The sequence below is a fragment of the Drosophila rhopaloa genome, unplaced genomic scaffold, assembly GCF_018152115.1.
Source record: "Drosophila rhopaloa isolate 14029-0021.01 unplaced genomic scaffold, ASM1815211v1 contig_178, whole genome shotgun sequence".
In the NCBI taxonomy this organism is placed as follows: Eukaryota; Metazoa; Arthropoda; class Insecta; order Diptera; family Drosophilidae; genus Drosophila; species Drosophila rhopaloa.
This window is the reverse complement of record NW_025335059.1, coordinates 10,418,517-10,438,602: the sequence shown is the minus strand read 5'-3', so window position 1 is coordinate 10,438,602 and position 20,086 is coordinate 10,418,517. Positions and strand designations below refer to the sequence as shown.

The window sequence follows — 20,086 nt, the reverse complement described above, 5'->3', positions numbered from 1 at the left end:
AATGCCACGGCAGCTTTCTAGTCGCTGCAGGGGATATGTCTGCAGCAGTATATTGAAGTCTATTTTCACACTTCCAGCACACGATCGCTAATGCTCATTGATGCGAATTAAAATTGAAAGGAATTAACTGAGAAAGTAAGTATGTCTTAATATTAACGCAATCTACATTGTAGAACAAAAAATAAAAATACATAAAAGTCGACTTCCTCGAATGAAGAACAATAACAATACAATAATAACTTAAATTAAATTCAGTTGAATTGGTCGTATTATTTATCGATCTCAATTAAATCATAAAGTAATTCACAATTAGGTTTTTTTTTATTTAGCGTCACAAAATATCATTAGAAAACAATTTTACAAAACCTGTTACTTAAAATTTACAAATATTAAATTTGTTTAAAGTCGATATTTTCCCGATAGAAATGAAGGTGTTCCTTATCCTGTATTTATAATCCTAAAAAAAGGGGCTATTTTTTATTTAAAACAAATTTTATAGGGGATTTTACCATAGAGGCCTCTCGAATTTTTGGCGCTGGTTTGAATCTAGGCGGCACCATAAACGAACTGCCCTTTTCAACAAATCGTTGGCCGACAAGTCATAATTCTGTCTTTTAAAGTTTCGGATGAAATGTATGTAGGCACCTGCCGTGCCCAAAGGACTTTCAATATTCGGCGGAGTCTTCGATGGACTTTTATATTTCGCTTGACTCTTAAGAGGACTTTTCCTTTTCGACTGGCAGTTTTTGGAGCCGTATGAGGTCCTTGTAGCCTCCCTTTCACGAGCATACGGCGAGAGGTTTTGAGACAGTTTTTCAGTTTCATGTTTGGCCGAACATTCCTTTATCGACTGCCACTCAGTTGCCCAAAGTGGGCTTAGTTTCAAGGTCAAAGTGTCTTCCTAATATGGAAACCAAAAAAATATATAACATTTTTTTAATGAATTTAGATGATTTTGGCTTAAGCTCAACTTATTTACCATGTCAGAGCAGTTTTCCTCTGTCGACTGGCTCTCAGCCGATCGATGTGAGTTCACAGACTCTTTCTAATATGATAATAATATATTAAAAATATGAATAACATATCTTGAATTTAAACCATTTTGTTTTTTATTTACCATGTTACAGCGGCTTTCTTTAATCTCCTGCCACTCCGCTGCTTGAGGTGGTCTTTTTATAAAGGTCGTAGGCTCTTTCTAATACGCCAAAAATATATTAATATTATTAAAATATTATTATTAAAATATATATCATGCAAAGCCAATTTACCGTGTTGGACGACCATTCCTTTTCCGACTGGCACTCAGCCGAGGTAGTTGAACTTTTTTTAACAGCCACAGACTCTTTCTATTGGAATTAAAATAGTTTAATATTATAAAATACACTTAAGAACATGTGAAGTTTATGATGTTGAGTTAATTTCCAATTTACCATATTTTTAAAACGTTGCTTTTCTTCGAGGGATAGGAGATTCCATTGCTTAGCTCCAAAACGCACCATGTCCTGCGGGGATAAACCGCAGAAACGTTTTTTGTATTCGGTTAAAAAGTTTAGGTACCCATTATTCAAGATGCGCGCTACTTTCTGGTACTTGTAAATGGGTTTGTAATGTGATCGTCCTCGCTTTTTTTCCTCCATACTATGGATTTGTGTATACTTAAAATTTATTGTCTGTCTATAGATATCCCAGAATTATTAATCTACTCTCGGAAACTAATTCTGAGTGAGAAGACTTTTTCCAAGCTGACTAATGTTGTTAGAAAAAAACTGAGGGTGACACTTAAAGCAAAGTTTATCATGATTATCACTGTTTTATAATTAACTCAATTCGAATACAAATTTTATGGGGATCAGAATAATTTCAAAAGAATTTACAACTTAGAAAATTCACCGAAAAGCAACCAAGTTCTTATTATTCATTTGGTTCTTAAAAAATCAAAATTTATAAAAAGTTAACCCATTTTTTTAAGGGGCCAAAGACAAACAAATAATGGCTTCTTATCAAGCTGTTTGTACCGCCGGTTTTGTACACCTCGTCCTTGGGATATCGCTATTCCATTCGCAAATTGATAGCTGTTCACCTGCTCCGAATTTGGGCGGATGGATTTTCGTGGTAGCTCTAATGCTTATGGCCACCGATATTAAAATGTATCCGGATCGGTATACGCATTTGCCATATGCTATTCAGTTTCTGGTGGAGGTGATCGCATGTTTGGCTATGCTGGAGTTCTTCACGATCGTGGTGTGGTGCTCGTTGGAGAGCCTGATTTTTCACACTGCACGGCTTTTTTTTTTATTCTTGGGAATGAGCGATGAGAGTTTCTTGAACTGGGAGTATTGGCTCCTGTTAATACCCACCACGGCTATGGCTGGCGTTTTATTGTTTCTAATTAAAATGGCTGTTATACCTCTCTTCGATATTAAGTCGGTCTATGAAAAGCATGAAATTAAGGTACATTTGGACAGGGGTGTTTACATGGACCTGACAAGTAAAAAAAAACAGAGAATGAGAAGGCAGAAGAATTTCCCAGTAAAATCGTCGAATTAATTAATTTATTTTATAGATATGTGCACTCAAATTTCAAGTTTTATCGTTAAGCCCAATCCAATAATGCTAGTTAGTAAGAGCAAAAATTAAAAATTGAATTTAAAATTTATTTGTACAAAACCATTTTCTAAATTTGAATACAGAATAAAACCACATACTTTTATGGATATGCCATTTAAAAATCGAGTTTCAATAGGTTTAGTTTTCTACTTGGAGCTTATTACAAAAAATTACAAATAGCTTATGGCTTTGTTTCTACCGGTTAAATGTTTTTAACGGTTTTACCAATTTAAGCCATCGGACGTTTTGCAGCACTGCGCAAAACATATTTACGGCACTGCCGTCCAAATAATCGATAGCAATACATATCGAATACTTTAATCGATTTTGTTCCACCTCCAGCTCTATTTGTTGATATGAACAGCTGAATAATAATCATATTTGGTTAAAAACAATTATGCGATTTAACGGAGCCGCCTTATAGCTCCCGTGCCACGCCTACTGCGATGCGAACAGGCGACAAAGCCGAGCTGTCGCCACGAATCCTGCAATCGAGAACGCAAACCAAAAGTCCGGAATCCCGATCACCGAAAACCCAGTAAATTCCGGAGAACACACATTTAAAGATGTCGACGGAGGAGCATGTGTGGCGAGCGCATGTTGTGCGGCGATTACGCGAACGCAATCGCAAGGAATGCGACAACTTCAAGGAGATCATCGAGCAAAGTAAGAATTCGGGTCGCCGGGGTCAGCGGAGCCCCAGTTGCCCCCCATTGCGCACCAGTTAACCTCCGAATCATCTCTACATTTCATGGTCACATACTTTAATTGCCTTGCAGACAACCGCCTCATTGACCATGTGGCCCAGCTCAAGGCGGACAACCTGAAGCTGTCCGTCGAAAATGAGCAGCTTCGTAGTGCGGTGTCAACAGGTGGCACCGGTTCCAACGTGGCCATTGCCACCTTGGAGAAGAAGCTGCTCAGCCAGCAGGAGGAGCTCACCGATCTGCACAAGCGCAAGGGCGAGAACTCCCAGATGATCGTAGACCTCAACCAGAAGATGGAGCAGCAGAGGATCATCATTTCCGAGAAGGAGCACAGGTAGTCATCGAGGATGTTCCGGGTTTCATATTCGCCAAGAAAGTTTAAAAGCAAACTAGAATGTTTCGAGATTTACCAAAAAAAGGGATTCCAATTACGATATAATTTGAAAAGCACCATAAAAATCCGACGGTTTCTCAAGGTTTTATAGATTTGATTACCATGATGGGTCAGTTTCGACTAATGTTTAAATAATAACATATTCCACTCAGATTTAAATTTTGTGTTGAATTTTGTCTTAGTTAAGACTATAGTTCATAGGCACACTTTCGTTAATTTTCGATAATGAAAAAGAAGGAAGAGTAAAATGAATAAAAAAGATTTTAAGGTGAAGTGAGAAAGTAGTGAGCTTAATCTTCCGATAAGAAATCGGAACAGACCACGCAAAAAAATAATCACTTAATCTTGCCGAATATAAAACATGAAATATCTTGTATACCAACATAAATTGTTTACTGTCTCTAATGTATCTGTTTTTTAGCCTCGCCGAGCAGCAAACGAATAACAATCGATTGCGGGCTGAAGTGCAACTACTTCACTCGAGCTTAGAGGAACTTAAGAAACTCAACAACACCATGTTGGATGAGCATACAGCGCTTCAATTGGCATTTAGCTCCCTTGAGGATAAATTGAGAGGAGTACAAGTAAGTGGTCCAGATTAGTTGCTTTTATATTTATACACGATCACTGCGTCTATGATTTAGTTGACTTAAACAATACATATCAAACTTAAATTATTGTAACTGCTAAATTGGTATAGTGAATTTTAATATTTGTAAGTTTTATTATTTAGTCAGCAGACTATTTAAACGCTAAACGCAGTAAGTCAGACAAAAAAAAATGTTATAAAATTCAAACTGTATAAAACGAGATCTGTTAACTTAGATACTTAAAAATTGGTCAGATTGTGAATACACTTCATTTGCAATAAATATATACTATCAATTTTGTAAATACACTTTTTTAAGGAATACGTTTAAAACCGATTTTGAGTGAATTCACGAGCATTTTATTCATACCAGGCCATTTTTAATGATCTAATGCTGGTTATCCATTGATCGTTATTGCCACATATAAATTCAGGTTTGTTTGTTCTTAATTCCGTACAAATTTATTTTAATTGGTACTTAACCTGAGGCTTCCGAATCCAATTGAAAAAATGATTTTGTTCGGTATTTGTTTCGTGCATGCCGATAAATATATTGCAGATGGCTCGAATCATTATGCCTCGTATACACACGGGAAAAGCTTGCTATCTTTTCGATTTCGATCCAGTAGCACATTAGCGTTCAACGCGGAAAACAGCTCGCAACGGCGCTAAATATTGGCATATATTCTAATTATGAAAAAGCGTTTACTAAAAAGCTTTTCGTTCTCTGTTAATTCACAGGATGAAAATCGGCGTTTGCTGGAACGTCTTATGCAATATAAGTCAAAGGATGCCGACAAATTGAATGAGGAAAACGAAAGCATAATAAGGTACGTTTATTGAAAAATAACAGCATTATAACCCTATTATCATGCAAAACATAACGTTTAATATAACTTATCTTTTCGATCATTAATATACATGTATATAAGTGCATTTTCGTAACCAGATAAGTACAGCGATACATATAAAATGGTTAATCACAAGGCTTATCTAATGCTTATAAAAGAGTTTGATAAAATTTCCATGTAAACAGTTAACAAATACATACGAAACAAACGATATTCCATGGATCAAGTAGCTTTTTGCTTATTTTCAACATCACATATTAAACAAGACCAGCATATCTTTTTCAATGAACATCAGTTCCGTTTTGCTAAAGTTTCCTTAAAAAGGGATTCAATTGGCATTTGTAACTTTGAACTATTGATAAAAGTTGGGGAAAGGTAATCAATCAAGTAATAGCGCCTTTGTGTGTTTCCATGTCATGAAGTAGGCAATACAATTTGCAAACGTGCACAATATCACGAATTTAGAAATTCGCAGGAGAAGCTGGCGTCCATAAAACTCCGTAGGGAGACTCTTGAATTTATTAATAAATATGAAAAGCAATAATTGTTTCTCGTGTTGTTAGGTATAGAGAGGGCATGTATACTAGTTATTATCTTAATACCCGATTAGAGATTACAGTGTCCATCCACCCGACCGCTGATCACCTAGTTGTGTTAATAAAAACCACTTTATTGCCCACCCACCAAACGTCATGCAAGCAAGTTAACCGAAAAATGCGGAGCACGGGAACTACCAATACGTAAAGGTTTACGGAAAACTACACAAACTGCATGTAATAAATATTTATCTATATTTTTTTACTAACACTTTAACAAACGCCAAGGAGTAGAACGGACCATTTAGACGAATATTATCGATTGTGTCATTCATTCTGATTTGCTCCTTTTTATTTTGGTTTAATATAAATGTATAACCGTTTTTAAACATATCTAGAAAAAGACTGCCGTCAATTTTCAGGAAACGTTCGGCCAAACTGAAACGTGACCTGGAAGACGCGGTTCGTGAGCCCGGCTCATCCAGTAATACCTCGACATCGCCGGGCGCAGCATCCTTGCAGCGTAACTCCAGTCCCGCCCAGTTCATTGGGGGTCCCATTGGCGACGAGGACTTCGACGAGGCCACGATAAATGGCGCCATGGAAGCCATAGGTCTCGATGATAATGAATATATTAGCGCTCGTTTTACAGCAGGCGAGGTTTGCGAAAACACCCGAGCTTCCATTGACACCCTGAAGGCCACGGGCTACCTGGGTCAGGCCAATCCCACCAAGATCCTCCTGAAATTCGAGGCACACGAAAACGAGTCACACGCGGTGCGCTGGAGTCCCGTGGAGCGGATGGTGGCCACCGGTGGCGCAGATCGCAAAGTCAAGCTTTGGGATATTGGCAAAAGTGAGTTATTTATCACATATTCTTGTATATACCTGTGTTCATGCCGATATACATATTCATGAAATTACAGTAACTCAATTTGTCAAGTTGTAAATAACCAATTAAATGGTTTATGCATTGAACATTCTTTTGATTCATTTAACCAGGGTAATGCCTGCCAAAATACAATTTAAAGTGGCCTATTAAAGTGAAATATTATATGTAACAAAAACAAACCTATCACAAATTCACTATTTCATTATTATTAATATATAATGATTTAAACAATACTAATTTAAAATGTATACTTTCAGATTCCACTGAACCACGTGCAGTTTTAAGCGGGAGCAGTGCAGGAATAAATTCCGTAGATTTTGATTCAACAGGTGCCTACATATTGGGCACCTCCAATGATTACGGTGCCAGAGTATGGACGGTGATGGACAATCGTTTGAGGGTAAGTAAAATTTTTATTAATTCTTAAAATAAAGTAGATAAGATTTATTGCGAACGAATATTTAACGAAAAATAATGGTCCCCGGAGTTCTGTTTTATTTAAAAGAATCCAAAACATATATGTAGCATTTTAAAATGATAAACAAATGGGGAAAAAATCATTTCCAGATTGGTCGACTCGTCTAGACGCTATTTATTTGTAATAATTGTTTAAAATAATAATATAAGTATTAGGTTTCCGAAATGCTGGATAAATCGTAAATGCTGCTAATTTATGAAACTATTTTTTTTTTGGAATCATGAATATAATAATTCAATTCACTTGAAAAAAGTATAGACATAGATAGGGCATATTTTAGAGAAGTGATGACTTCTTGATAAACGAACATACTTGCAATTAGTCTAGGCCAGAATGGGCATAACAATACTTTTCTTTTCTATTGTTGCTTTAAGCAGATCTGAAAACCGACTTCTTTGATGCCTTGATTTATAAAGAATTTTCAGCCCTCGTGATATTCTCTTTTCGCCTTTGTTTACTCATGTTGGTACGTACATATGTACATATATGCACACATTCATACCAATGTCAATGTTTATAAATAAATTTTGCATGTTTGCCGCTTTCTAACTCAGAAAAAAGGCGAAAAATAAACAAGTAAACATTACAGAGACGCTGATGGCAAACAAAAGTGTTTACTTATATAGTAAATAAAGCACTTTAACTATGATATATGCGTTCTGTTAGGGTTCCACTTAATAATGATTGGAGAAATGATTTCATGCCTAGGAAAGATTTTCTGAAATTTTTCAAAATGGTTAAAACAAATGGCAGTTTTTTTGTTTACTGTGTTTTTAAGCTATTTAAAAATGTCCCTGACAGTTCAATGCGTTATTTTGAATCACTAAATGAAGTCTTGAGGGATAGGTTAACTGCTAATACTGAACTCTGAATTGTTTGCTTACTTACACTATTTTTAAATCAATGTAGTTTCTGACTGTTTATAGAAATGGTCATTCAGAACCATTTATGAACGCTTACCCTGGAGTTTTATCATAGGAATCAATTTCAATTGACGGTCATAAATAAAAGTCGTCTATGAAAGCTTTGGGGGAAACTGGCCAATACATTGGCAGTTGGCCTGAATTGCAGCAGCATAATCTTTCTTACCCCAAGGTTCATCTCTCGCCTGGTCAGGCCAGATCCGCAACTCCGTCCATTTATGCTGCACATCGTCAGCATGCGAATAAACATACAAGTGCAGTTCTTCCTGCTTCTCCGCCAGCTTCATCCGTGTGATACACCGACTCTTCTCTTCTAACTGGTATTTCTGGATTGACATTTAAACGGTTCTTTTGCGCACAACTGGAAACTGTAACTGAAGAATAGCGCCGCTGAGATGCAGCATTAAAATGAGCACACTGACTTGTACGGCCTCTGGCCACAATGCGATCAAACAGTCAACTGATTGCCAAGTTATTATCATTAATACTTGCGCCTTTCTTACTTTTCGTCTCTAATATTTTCACACACCGCAATCGTAGGAACTTTCAATCACAAAAACATAACTTTAGACAAAAGTTCCTGAGCATTAGGCGGAAATGTATTTATCATATTCATTAGCCTTAATAATTTGATGTTTACATTAAAATATCATGTAAACACTGCAGCACATATCATCTAATTTTAGCCAAGGTAGCTTGTTTAAGAACCTAAAAACAAGTTAATACAATGATCAATTACAGCAAAAAAAAAAATTTTAAACTTTCGAAAGCATAAATTATCTAAATGAATAGTCAACTAACTAAAACCCTCAACAATAGCAAAAATTAAAGATTATAATATAATGCTATAATATATTACAAATATGTGTTCGTTCCACTCATATTTAAAATTTGTATTCTAAAATTGAATCATTTTTCTTTGATATTTCTAGATATTAGCTACTTAAAACATTTTAATTACTATTGACTTATTTGATTTATATGACTGTTCCTAGGTGTTGTTGTTATTTATATTCCTGTCATATTAGGCCTTAGTAATATGTCATCTATTAAAAATAGTTTGCTTAATTTATGGCCTTCAAAAAGAGGACATTTCAAGCTTTCCTACCACGCAAGCATTCTGATAAAATGCGGAGTGGTTTGCAGAATTTTAAACTCACCGGTTTGTGGACAACACGTTTTCGAAGCCAAATAAACCGCAGGTTTGGTTAAAATTGGACTGTTTAAGAGAACATTTCAATTCATGTTATTAGTTAGAAACCGGCCTCTTGGATGAGCCAATAAGTACCGACTCTTTCTTCGTGCCTATGACACTCTTCTCTGCAACTCTCCAACTCCCCGCTCTCGAATTCTCCACTTTGGGGTAGCTCCAGTCAAACATGTTTGAGACATCACCGCTACAAGGCGGAGGCAGTGGTCCGCGTTTCAAGCCACACTGCGCGTACATTGACCGTTCGACTTGACCGGTTGCCGGTTGAAAATCGGATGCAAAGGCTCTTTTAATTAAGAAAAGAAAGAGTCATATACCTTTAAAGGGCAGCTTCAAGAAACCTAAATTGGCAATTAGCTAAAGACATTTATTATAAATAAAATAGGTTAGGCGGCAGGCCTTGATTCTTTTTCTGCTCATTGCCAAGCTCCACTGCAGATTTATAGTCGTCCCTTAATTTTTAAAAGCCTGGTGGTAAATTTTATGTTACCACAGACAGATCCTATAAATCTCATTAATCAACAATTTTTACATAATCCCCAGGAAGACATTTTAATCTTATCTGGTTTCTACTATTAAGCATCGGTGTTGAAAGATAAATAATCAAGCATTTACAGCTCTTTAAGCGAGAATCTACGCTTTGAAGTGTCAATGACTTTAATTCATATATGTATATAGCTCTGGGGTAGTGAGTACTGTAAGATGGCAGTAGCAACTCCAAAATATGTCCCACCATGCGACCTATGTCAATAAATTCTCCGCGGCAGTTATGCGTGGTGTTTTAGATCCTTGTTTATATCGCCGTAATTAAATGTCTACTGTGTCTTTAATGTCTGCGGACACTTTTTAATTGCACGCCGTTCTAGAGAAAGATACTTACCTCCAGTAATTAGCCGGTTTCTAATGGAAGGTACATATGCGATGCCAGAAAAGGTGTTGGCGGTCGGTCCTCTGCCCCAAGTAGTTATTGTTATTCTTTTTTTGCGCTACCTACTTAGATGCTGTGTTGAGATCTTCATAAAATGATGTTTGCCCTATAACGTAATTCTGCGCTAACTGTATGCCTTGAATTCTTACCAATTGAAGCACACGCTGACGGGTCACAGTGGAAAAGTAATGGCTGCCAAATATGTCCAAGAGCCCATTAAAGTGGTGACCGGAAGCCATGATCGCACTCTGAAGATATGGGATTTGCGCAGCATCGCCTGTATAGAGACAAAATTCGCTGGATCCAGTTGCAATGATCTCGTCACCACCGACAGCCTGGGTTCAACGATTATCAGCGGCCATTACGATAAGAAGATCCGCTTCTGGGATATACGCACCGAAAAGCAAGCTGATGATGTCCTAATGCCGGCCAAAATCACCTCTTTGGATTTGTCAAAAGGCAAGTGGAATGCATTGGTAATCCCAATTATTAATATAACATACCAATTCAACAGATTGCAATTACCTCATATGCTCTGTAAGAGACGATACTATTAAATTATTAGATTTACGCAAAAATCAAGTTATATCCACGTTTACGTAAGTCAATGCCTAGCTTGTTACCTAATGCAACCAAATAATACTATATTTCATTCAAACAGAAACGAACACTTTAAAATCAGCTGTGATTTTGCCCGGGCTTCTTTCAACTCGAGCGGCTTAAAGATTGCATGTGGATCAGCGGATGGTGCTATATATATTTGGAATGTGAATGGTTTCCTAGAAGCCACTCTCAAGGGGCACAGGTGGGTAATAAAACTTTATTAGTGAGTCCTATTGCATTAGAAGCACTTTGATCTCAGAAAGAACACACTAACACACTCCCCAAAAAAAAGTAATCAATTATTCTTTAGTATGTTCTATTCTTTCTTAAATTCTTAACGGGTTTCCTGCCCACCCATTTTTAATCCTTAAATCTACTTTGACTTTCATTGTGTTTCGCAGCACTGCGGTAAATGCGGTCAGTTGGAGCCCCAACAATAATTTACTAGCTTCCGTTGGAAAGAACAAACGCTGCACCATCTATTCGGAATCATAACCCTAAATGTTGCCATAAACGTTAGTCAGTTCCATTTTACTGAAACGCTTGTAGTCAGGAGCTGTAATCAATAACAGCCATGCGGAGTCTGCTGTAAATAGTAAATTCGGTTTGCGATTGGCCAAGGTAAATCCAGTGCCGACTGTTTTAATTATTTTATTTGATTATTTTATTTATACTTGAAACGGATATAGTATACAAATTGTATCAATTCATATATTAATCTAAGTACATGTTTTCCTATTGTAAAAATAAAATATATATATATTGGTTTGCATATACGACCAATCTTACAGGAAATAATTATTTATGTTGTTTTTTTATCGATTTTTTATTACATAATTTTTCAACTACGATTGCTATATTTCTCCAAGACACGGAATAGTCATTGTCCATTATTAAGTCACTTTTGAAAGCATTAGAATGGGACCACAAAAGAACGTACACAAATGACGTGGTTTTAAAAATAAATTTATTTGGGACACCTAATAATTCCAGAGAACGGCCTTCAGTCTTTGCATGAAAACGAGTTACCTTTTGCGACATCTTATTATATGCTCTTTCTTTTAGCAGCACCTGTGTTTTTAGCCATAAAAATGTGCACGCCGATTTAAGACAATAAAGCTCAACCAGCAAAACTTCTTATGCATCCTTCGAACGTGATGCATTTTAATTTCTGCATATGTGATCAATTCTTAGCACGAATGCTGTGCCATTGGCGAACACATCCAATTATTTCGTGTGCTGACGGAGCACAATCGACACTGGGAATCTCTAATTGAGCGAGGAAAATAACCACGGCACCATCATTACAAATCTAACGTACATTCATTTTTATCGCCTTGCATGCATGCTTTAATTAAGAATCTTTTTAGATTATGCCTTAAAAACAACTAGAACTTAGCGTTAAGTACCGCCAGCGATCTAAAATCTTGTGGCGCTCTTAAGTACTCGTACTGGCACTGGTACTGGTACTGGTACTACTTGAAGTAGTGTCGTTGAAGGCGCATTGCTAAGTAAATTAATTGAGAGGAATCCAGTCACCTAGAGGAGCCGAGTGGAGTGACGGGCAGACGATTGGACAGGAGTCACTTTCCCGTATGCAAGAGCGTTCCTCCAGCAGATAAAGATACAAATCTGCACGAAGCCTGTTTCCTGTTGTGCTGAGGGTGCATTTATTTGCATGATTCACACAAGCGCTGCGGCTAACGATACTTATACAGCTGCTGGATCTTCGTACAGGTGTACGCCATCACCATCGCCATACTCCATACAGCATACACCATACAGCATACTTCATACCCCATACTCCATAATGAAGATGGGACGTCGAGTCGCTGGGAAAACTTACGAAAACAAGCACGACATTTGGACCTTTCTGCCTCTCTGCCCACATCGAAAAGTGAATCGCTGCCTTCCCTTCCTCATTTTTGTTGCCGAGGATTACGATTCTGGCGAGTGTGTCGTGCATTTTGGGCGACTCTAAGTGAGCATGTTCCTGGAAGCCCTCGAGTCGCTTTTTACAGTTGGATGCATTTTAAGTTTTATTGAAGTATAAATAATAATTCGCAGGTGTCTGCATTCCAACTCCAATTCGCACAATTTGTTATGCGTGGGTAAAAGGCCAGGCAGGCAGACTTTTGTTCATCCATTCCCATATATATGGTGCTCCAAATGCAAGTAATAAAAATGATAATATTTTTATTGTGTTCTCTTCATAGAAAGCTCATTTCCATATATGAAAACCAAGTGAAATAGTTTCAAAAATGTTTATTGCATGATCATTTTGCTTTTTAAGTTCTTTCACTTAACACCCGACCAAAAATAAGTACACATCGTATATAATTCATTAAAAATCTTAATGTTTAATAATAATAAGATGAGTTTCGTTTCATAAAATTAAAGGGGTCCAATGCAAACATTAAACTGTCATTGATATGTAATAAATTATAGTGCTTAACTTAACTAAGTAGCATTCGATACAGATGATAAGGTGTTAATTCGAGAAAGTAAATGTAATATGTATTAGTTTTTACAAATGTCAACCATTCAACTTCCGAAGTCACAAAAGAAGTTCAAGGCAGGTGTCGAACTTCCTTTACAAGTAGGGAATCTGTTAGAAGAATACACAAACCTAACACGAGTGTTTCAAAACGCCATGGCTGCAATGCAAACAATCTGAATTCCACCGAACAAGACACATAAATTTCATTTTCTCTAAAATCGTGCACTGACTAGATAAGGCAAATAGCGGATGTTGTATCAGGACGACGGGTATTCGTAGCAGTTAATTAGCATAACGTTGCGTAAATATTGATTGCACCTTTTGAAGCTTAGACGTTAATGTTAATGTAAAAGAATATTGCGATTCTGCTTAGTAAGAATGCTGATACGGCTGGAGTTTCTGACGACGTTGGTAGCAGTAAGTCCAGATCGCGATCACTGCCAACTGAGTTAGCAAGAAAATGGTGGCAGCTGTAATAAGACCTAGTAATAAAAAAAAGAAAAAAGGCAAACGTTATTGTTAGTAATAGGTCAAGTTATTTTTGATGTCTAGAATAATCTAGCAGAAAAAGTGGCTCTTAAAAGTGTTTTATGACCCTAAAAGTGTACTTACCAATAGCATTAACACAAAATCCATGCCCCTCTTCGTTGGCCGTAAATGTGGTTTCATTTCCATCATAATAATCCCCGCTTTCTTGCTTATCTTGCTTGAATCCGAATTTGTCTGTTATCTGAATAGATTGAACCAGCAGCATGTCGCTAGGCGCGGATTTCTTTGAAGTGTCGATGTCGCGACGTGGTCTGGGATGATCATCTATTAGAGAATGGGAAATATTTAAAAGTAGTGCAAAAGTTATATCTTTTGGTCATAATTTTTATGATTTTTTTAATACAAATAAATTGGTCTTCTCAGAAGTAGGGTAAATGTAAAATTTTTAGAAAGGAGACTATTGGAGTTCAAAAATAATAAAAATATCTGAAAATTATGACTTTCTGACGTCTAGAAACTTATCAAATATTAACTCACCTGTGGAGTTAAGCGATCTGCGTTTTCGGCCATAGGACAACAGTGACCTGAATTCACCACTAGTATCCTCCTGTTCGCACTGGACGGGCTCGCAACTTGGCATGCATGGCGTTACCAAAGCTCTGAACTGAACCACCTCACTCGATGGGAACTTGAAGGCATCGAAGTTGGAGAGCAGCACCTTGCCGGAAACCGAGCCCTTGTAAATTGGCCCCATTATAAAGTGGTCAGTCGGGCAGCCATTTGAATCAATTAAGGTAATTTCCGAGTTATCCACGCCATCCATGGCAACCAACTCCCGAATGAAAATCTCGTAGGGACTCTGTTCGTCGACAATCTCGAACTTCAAAGCCAGCGGGTCGCCAACCTCGGCAGAGCGCATCATATCCGAACCATCCCGGGAGGTAATCCGCATGATAACATTAGGTGATTCCACAATTACCTCCTCAGAAAGTGCCGGCATGATGTCCCCACGCACATCCAAGTCTACGCCATTGCTAACCGACTTGTTGGTCAGATCGTACTGACAGGCCAAGGCCAAGCCCAAATCGGAGGATGTCACAATCATGTCATGGTGCTGGATAATTATGTCATTCACATAACGACCGGCAGTGCTCTGTCGCACATTGCACTCCAGATCGTGATAGTTCATGCGCAGCTCGAAGTCCAGGGCACTTTTAACATCCACTGAGCAGGATTTGGGAGATCCCTTGGCGTACACCTTTCCACTGAACAGTTTGGAGGTGCGAATGCGTGCCAGCATATCTCCCCCGCCGCACTCAATGGTGACGTTGTAACAGGAACTCAGTTCATAGGTCGAGGCCTCGGGAACTTCCAGGAAGGGTTCCTGCACATCGGCCAAAGTGGCACGACTGTGGTGAGACAATCTACAAACCATATCTCCAGTGTCATTGTAGTCATACGAGTGGCACCTTAAAGAAATTATTAGGAATACAAGGAAATGGGGGTTGTTACAATCTTCATTTATAAGAGAACAAATCTTTTAGTTAATTAACTTTTAGTTAAGTTATAAAATTTGGTATGAAATGCGACTCACCTATAAGGCGAATTGAGACACAGCTCGCGGCACTCATCAATACTGCTGACTTCTTGGTAAACAGAATCAACCGTCTTTAAAATGCGACCACGAAGACGTTTGAATTCGCACAGCTTGTTGGGTTCATCGACACAGTGATTCTCAAGGTAGTCGGACCCTTCGTTTGTCTGGAAGGCATTGGAGCCGGCTAATGTTAAACGATCCAACTCACTTAGCTCGCAAGCTCCAGACACACGATCATAGTTGGCAGATCTATATAGGACATAAAAGGGAAATAAAAAACGACCAGTTAAATAGGCAATAAAATCCACTAAAGGATAATTAAGGAGATCTTCTGCTTGAGTTAACTGACAAAATGGCGGTGGCCAAAACTAATTCGACTGCACAATAGATTGAATATTTCGCACTATACTCCTAAAAGTTCTTACCTGCATGTGAATTCGGTTTCGCTTAGGCAAAGTTCAAAGCACTCGCGTCTTGACGCCACCGACACGGTACGCTTAACTTCCGTCTTGAGCTTATAATTTTGTACACGATCGACATACCAGGCTCGCGAACAGGGTTTTACGGAGAGGCATGATTTTTGGGCATAGATAGTGAATACGGGGAACTGCGACTTTGTTAGGGCACCTTTTCAAATAATTATGATTAAAATGTGAGGTAGTTTGTTTAACGCTGTAAGTAGCTTACCCGGTAATTGATCAGCATGTGCTGAAAACAGCACGCAAAGCCCGGTCTCATAGTTGACTGACTGGCAAGTTTTATTCTTCCTACAGGTGTCTAGGCAATCAGTGAGCATTAGAGTGCCCGGCTGGGAGTCCATCAGTTTCTCGGGAGCCGAGAAGACATATCTTAAGAGGGACTTATTAGATAATTACCCAGTCCTAAGCTATCATTACTTACCCTGTCACAATTTCAAAGCCCACAAGATCGGGATTGCAATCTATTGGCGCATTGTCATAGTAGATATTATCCTCCTCGGAACCCAAGGGGCTGGATGAATCAGAACTGGCCGGCAAATCAAAAGCCGAGTTGCGGGTCTCAACTGTCTCAATGGGTTTCTCAGTCTTATTGATTTCGGTTGGCTTTGCCTTCGAATTGGGGATTTCCGTTTGGGTCTCAATCTCTTCGGAGGCAATAACTTTACTAGCATTCGGAAGTGCGACAGTCACCGATTCCACAGCTTGCCTTCGGATACGCAGATGTTCCTTGGCCGTGGCCACACTATAGAGCATCAGGGCTAAGACAAGGTGTCTTAATAGGTTTATCTTGGCCATCTTTAGAGTATCACTGGGGCCTGTAAAGAAAATATATGTTTATTACAAGCTCCTGGTAACAAGATGAATATTGTTCAACCCCATTTCTTACTAAAAACTCTTTAGGCCTAACTCAAAGAGTACCAATAAAAATTGTGTTCCATAGTTTTAAACAAGTTTCATCTTCAAGGAGGATCTCCTAACTAAATTTTTTTATAACACAATGAAAATCTAATTGAATAACTGATAGTGGTCTGTAAAACTTATTTTTATTAGCATATAATACTGAAGAATATCGCAAGCCTTTAGTTATATAGCGCGGTAAATTGACTACGCAGGTACTGTCTCAATCTTTTGAAATTAATTTGTTTGCTATAAGGCGTAACGCAAATTATAAAGTCCCCCGGGAAAAACAATATCACGGCCAGTAACTCCGTTGAGGAAACTGAGCTCACGTCGATGACCCCGTGCACTATTCACCACTATTCGCTTGGATTTTTCTGGTTCGCTGAGCTAAACTCTTGCGCAACAGCCAAGTTAATGGGCATCGCTTATGATTGACGGTTGCGCTGGAAAGACTATCAAGGGGTCATGAGCTCTAATTTTTCGCCAAGTACCATGTAGAACTTGTTTGGCGTAGGCAGTGTTTTTTTGTTGTTTAATAATAACCCAAAAGGGAATGCACAATTTTGAAAATTATTAATACAAATACTTGATTCGGGACAACAATTCAATTATAGAAAAGAATATTATTACGAAGGGAATACGTTTGATTTTCTAGTAGGGTAATTGCTATTGGCGAATATCTCGTTAGGAATCCACTTGAAGCATGACTTATTAACATTATAACTGTATTACAAAAATACATATATATCCATCATCATTTGGAGTCGTCGGACCTGGCAGTTCTACTCCGTTATTTTATTAGAATTCTCATGAATAGCCATGTGTGCAGAAAAATTTGTGTAATATATACGGCGATAGGTGGGTTGTATAAGAAACGCATGACTGCCGACGCACCAGACACACTAATCCGCTGTGGCGACTGTTCGAGTTCCGCCCAAAAGCGATCTTCTGGCTTTGTAAACTTTCCTATTAGAAGATGGTATACACACAAATACCATACCGTTAATATGATTCATAAACCTTGCACCGGTCAAAACGAGCCGTAACTTAATTAGAGTTAAAATGCTTGAAAGACTTTTGAATGTGTGTTTTCCTCTCCACATTTGATTCTGGCTTAAAATCTATGAAAATGTCGGGGTCTGGTGCACATGATCATATGCCAGCAATGCCATGTAAAGAATGGCCACTCAGGAAGCTGCATTATAACGAGTCCATGACCATGTTATTGTACAAAAATCTTGTAGAAAGCGGCAGAAGAATTGGGTCAATGATTATCGTCAAAAAGTTGTTTTGCCGAGCATAGACATATGTATGGGTTGCTGCGCCCGCAGCGATCAGGTCGGACCCAAACCCAACCGGTATGGACACCCGAAGGAAATAGCACCGCCTAACTGTGTCGCTGATCACAATCGATTAGTGCGAGCAGTCGTTTATTGCCTAAATTACTGTTAAATGATGGTTGTTTTTGGGGCCAGGAATTTTGGGTTTCACTAAACGTTTTCATACCACAAATAGTTGGGATGTGGGGAATACCAATGTATGAAGAAGATATGAGTTAAGGAATAATACATTTCTTGTCTTTCATGTCCCTCATTTAAAATCCTTTGTTATTTTGCAAGAAAAATTGAACGTAAGTGTAAGAAGGGTTTTTAAGGACTTATAATGTAACATATAAAGCATCTAACACTTGTTGAAAAATTATATCATAAAATTTCTATCTGCAGTAGGATTTCAAATAAGGAATTGGACATTAATGTTTTCTTCTTTTGTCAAAAAATTCTATTATACTACATTTATTAGAAACAATTTGAATTATGACCAACTAGCCCCATATCAGTATAATTAGAATTATTAAAGAGAGCATTAGGTTCATATGAACAAGACTAGCTTTTAATTCTAAAATACTTCTCTATTTCGGCACTCGACAACTGGAACCGTTTTAATAAATAAAGTTCTTAAACAATTTGCACGGCATCAATATCAAACAATCAATCAGATAAACACATCACAATGCCGCTTTGAGATCACTGTTTCGGTCAATCAGCACTTGTTAACTTCTTGGCACTTTCGAAATTTTTCTTTTATTTTACTCGATTTTGTTTGTTCGTCTTAATGACTTTTATTTAATTCCAAAGGCGACTACACCCATTCTGACCGACTTCAATTCCATTCACATTCAGCCTATTTCCAGTTGCATGATGTAATTAAAAGATCTACCAGCCAGCCGAAAAGTCAATAGAAATCCAAGCTTCAAGAGGAACCGCAGCCGCCAAAAAAAAACTTTCACCATTCTGAATGTGTTAATGACTTCATTTCTTCATTCGCTAAAATGCTGCTTTACTTAACGGTAGAATTCACACTGTTAAATTAATTTCCAATTTGGCGAAATTTTGAATATGGCAAATTAAAGATTTGTGGGATAATCAAGGGTCTAACGAACTTCAGTGTTAATGTTTAGCATTTATGTTCCTATGGTTTTCCCATTTCTGCCTATTAGTCTTGCATATTTTGTGAAATATTTACTCCATTATGGCCAAGAAGACCATACCAAGTCGCGTCATCCGTCAAGTCAGTCTGCCGTCTGCAGTCTGCAATCTGCAGTTTGCAAGCCATTCCAAAACGGACGTCCTAATGTACGCTAATGTTTTGACGGAAGCTGCGGACTGATGTTTCGTGGCGAACAAAACATGGGCCTTTTGCATTTTACACAATTTCTTCTCGTTTCGTGCGTTTTTGCACCAGCAGCAGACTCTTTTCCTCCGTCTTTTAGTTCACTTATTCAGAATGATTGTCTCCGTTTTTTCAATGCTGGCCATAGTCATCCGTCAGCTTGATCACTGCCGTTTAAATAAACCGGTTAACATTTTTTTCAGATTTTTCTTAGTTATTCTTCAGTTAGTGCAGGAGGTGCATATCTGTGTAGCGGTTCGATTTGATGTAAAAACCAAGCAAACTACTATGTATCTGTTCCCACAACGGGCCTATGTTATAATATATATGATGGGGCATTTCTATTAAATATAATTAAACTCCCCTTGGCATTAAAACTTTTCCAAACAATTACCTAATTAACAAGTTATTTTTACAGTCTATCCCGAAGTCGGAATTTCAGCTTAGTCACACTGAAACAAAACACTTTCGCAGCCCAAAACACTTCGCACTGGGGACAAAGGAAACGCCGAACTTGACCATTCGATGGTCGCCGCAGAACTGAAGTCTTCAATGCCGCCGAGTGACTTGTTATAAAAATTAGATAAAGAAGTTCTGTAGGAGCAGGCTGGTGGTGCTGGTTTGTTGTCTTTCGAGACGGAGAAGAAAGAAGAGACAGAGAAGACGACCAACCTGCAGAAGAGAGCGGGATGGAGTTCGGAATTCTTACAAAAGAAAGTCTCGGGGCTATGGC

At 38.0% G+C, this 20,086-nt stretch overlaps 4 protein-coding genes across 7 annotated transcripts; 2 read left to right on the top strand and 2 right to left on the bottom strand.

Moving 5' to 3' along the window:
• Nucleotides 1-308: 308 nt before the first annotated feature.
• On the bottom strand, nucleotides 309-1,742 carry LOC108049057 (protamine-like protein 99C). The gene is made up of 6 exons (XM_017130089.2): nucleotides 1,431-1,742; nucleotides 1,269-1,346; nucleotides 1,118-1,195; nucleotides 980-1,045; nucleotides 510-901; nucleotides 309-457 (listed from the first exon to the last, which is right to left on the bottom strand). The coding sequence occupies exons 1-6, from the start codon at nucleotides 1,635-1,637 to the stop codon at nucleotides 439-441; spliced, it is 840 nt and encodes a 279-aa protein (XP_016985578.1). The 5' UTR covers nucleotides 1,638-1,742; the 3' UTR covers nucleotides 309-438.
• Nucleotides 1,743-1,934: 192 nt separating this feature from the next.
• On the top strand, nucleotides 1,935-2,681 carry LOC108049058. Its single transcript, XM_017130090.2, has one exon. It carries the CDS (start codon nucleotides 1,990-1,992, stop codon nucleotides 2,545-2,547), a length of 558 nt encoding a protein of 185 aa, XP_016985579.2. The 5' UTR covers nucleotides 1,935-1,989; the 3' UTR covers nucleotides 2,548-2,681.
• A 257-nt stretch (nucleotides 2,682-2,938) lies between these two features.
• On the top strand, nucleotides 2,939-11,516 carry LOC108049068 (autophagy-related protein 16). Of its 4 annotated transcripts, none has more exons than XM_017130112.1 (10): nucleotides 2,939-3,273; nucleotides 3,387-3,648; nucleotides 4,130-4,292; nucleotides 5,039-5,127; nucleotides 6,107-6,540; nucleotides 6,834-6,976; nucleotides 10,274-10,574; nucleotides 10,630-10,714; nucleotides 10,777-10,920; nucleotides 11,120-11,516. In XM_017130112.1, the coding sequence occupies exons 1-10, from the start codon at nucleotides 3,174-3,176 to the stop codon at nucleotides 11,211-11,213; spliced, it is 1,815 nt and encodes a 604-aa protein (XP_016985601.1). In that variant the 5' UTR covers nucleotides 2,939-3,173; the 3' UTR covers nucleotides 11,214-11,516. The 4 variants fall into 4 exon arrangements, with proteins under 4 accessions (XP_016985601.1, XP_016985600.1, XP_016985603.1 ...); XM_017130111.1 differs by having other exon boundaries at nucleotides 6,083-6,540; XM_017130114.2 differs by lacking the exons at nucleotides 2,939-3,273; nucleotides 3,387-3,648; nucleotides 4,130-4,292 and adding an exon at nucleotides 4,354-4,469 and having other exon boundaries at nucleotides 6,083-6,540.
• A 1,542-nt stretch (nucleotides 11,517-13,058) lies between these two features.
• LOC108049069 lies at nucleotides 13,059-19,898 on the bottom strand. Its single transcript, XM_017130116.2, has 8 exons — nucleotides 19,748-19,898; nucleotides 16,205-16,598; nucleotides 15,992-16,152; nucleotides 15,730-15,931; nucleotides 15,302-15,553; nucleotides 14,245-15,176; nucleotides 13,831-14,031; nucleotides 13,059-13,700 (listed from the first exon to the last, which is right to left on the bottom strand). Exons 2-8 carry the CDS (start codon nucleotides 16,576-16,578, stop codon nucleotides 13,588-13,590), a joined length of 2,235 nt encoding a protein of 744 aa, XP_016985605.2. The 5' UTR covers nucleotides 16,579-16,598; nucleotides 19,748-19,898; the 3' UTR covers nucleotides 13,059-13,587.
• Nucleotides 19,899-20,086: the final 188 nt, after the last annotated feature.

Excerpts from the sequence above, each read along its gene's own strand:
- LOC108049069 (XM_017130116.2), bottom strand. The coding sequence starts at position 16,578 with ATGGCCAAGATAAACCTATTAAGACACCTTGTCTTAGCCCTGATGCTC. Across the intron at positions 15,554-15,729 it reads GAAACCGAATTCACATGCAG|ATCTGCCAACTATGATCGTG; the intron begins GTAAGAACTTTT and ends TGTCCTATATAG. Across the intron at positions 13,701-13,830 it reads ATTTTGTGTTAATGCTATTG|GTCTTATTACAGCTGCCACC; the intron begins GTAAGTACACTT and ends TTTTATTACTAG.
- LOC108049058 (XM_017130090.2), top strand. The coding sequence starts at position 1,990 with ATGGCTTCTTATCAAGCTGTTTGTACCGCCGGTTTTGTACACCTCGTC.
- LOC108049057 (XM_017130089.2), bottom strand. The coding sequence starts at position 1,637 with ATGGAGGAAAAAAAGCGAGGACGATCACATTACAAACCCATTTACAAG. Across the intron at positions 1,196-1,268 it reads AGGAATGGTCGTCCAACACG|AAAGAGCCTACGACCTTTAT; the intron begins GTAAATTGGCTT and ends TTGGCGTATTAG. Across the intron at positions 902-979 it reads AGGAAAACTGCTCTGACATG|GAAGACACTTTGACCTTGAA; the intron begins GTAAATAAGTTG and ends TTTCCATATTAG.
- LOC108049068 (XM_017130111.1), top strand. The coding sequence starts at position 3,174 with ATGTCGACGGAGGAGCATGTGTGGCGAGCGCATGTTGTGCGGCGATTA. Across the intron at positions 4,293-5,038 it reads ATAAATTGAGAGGAGTACAA|GATGAAAATCGGCGTTTGCT; the intron begins GTAAGTGGTCCA and ends GTTAATTCACAG. Across the intron at positions 6,977-10,273 it reads TGATGGACAATCGTTTGAGG|CACACGCTGACGGGTCACAG; the intron begins GTAAGTAAAATT and ends TACCAATTGAAG.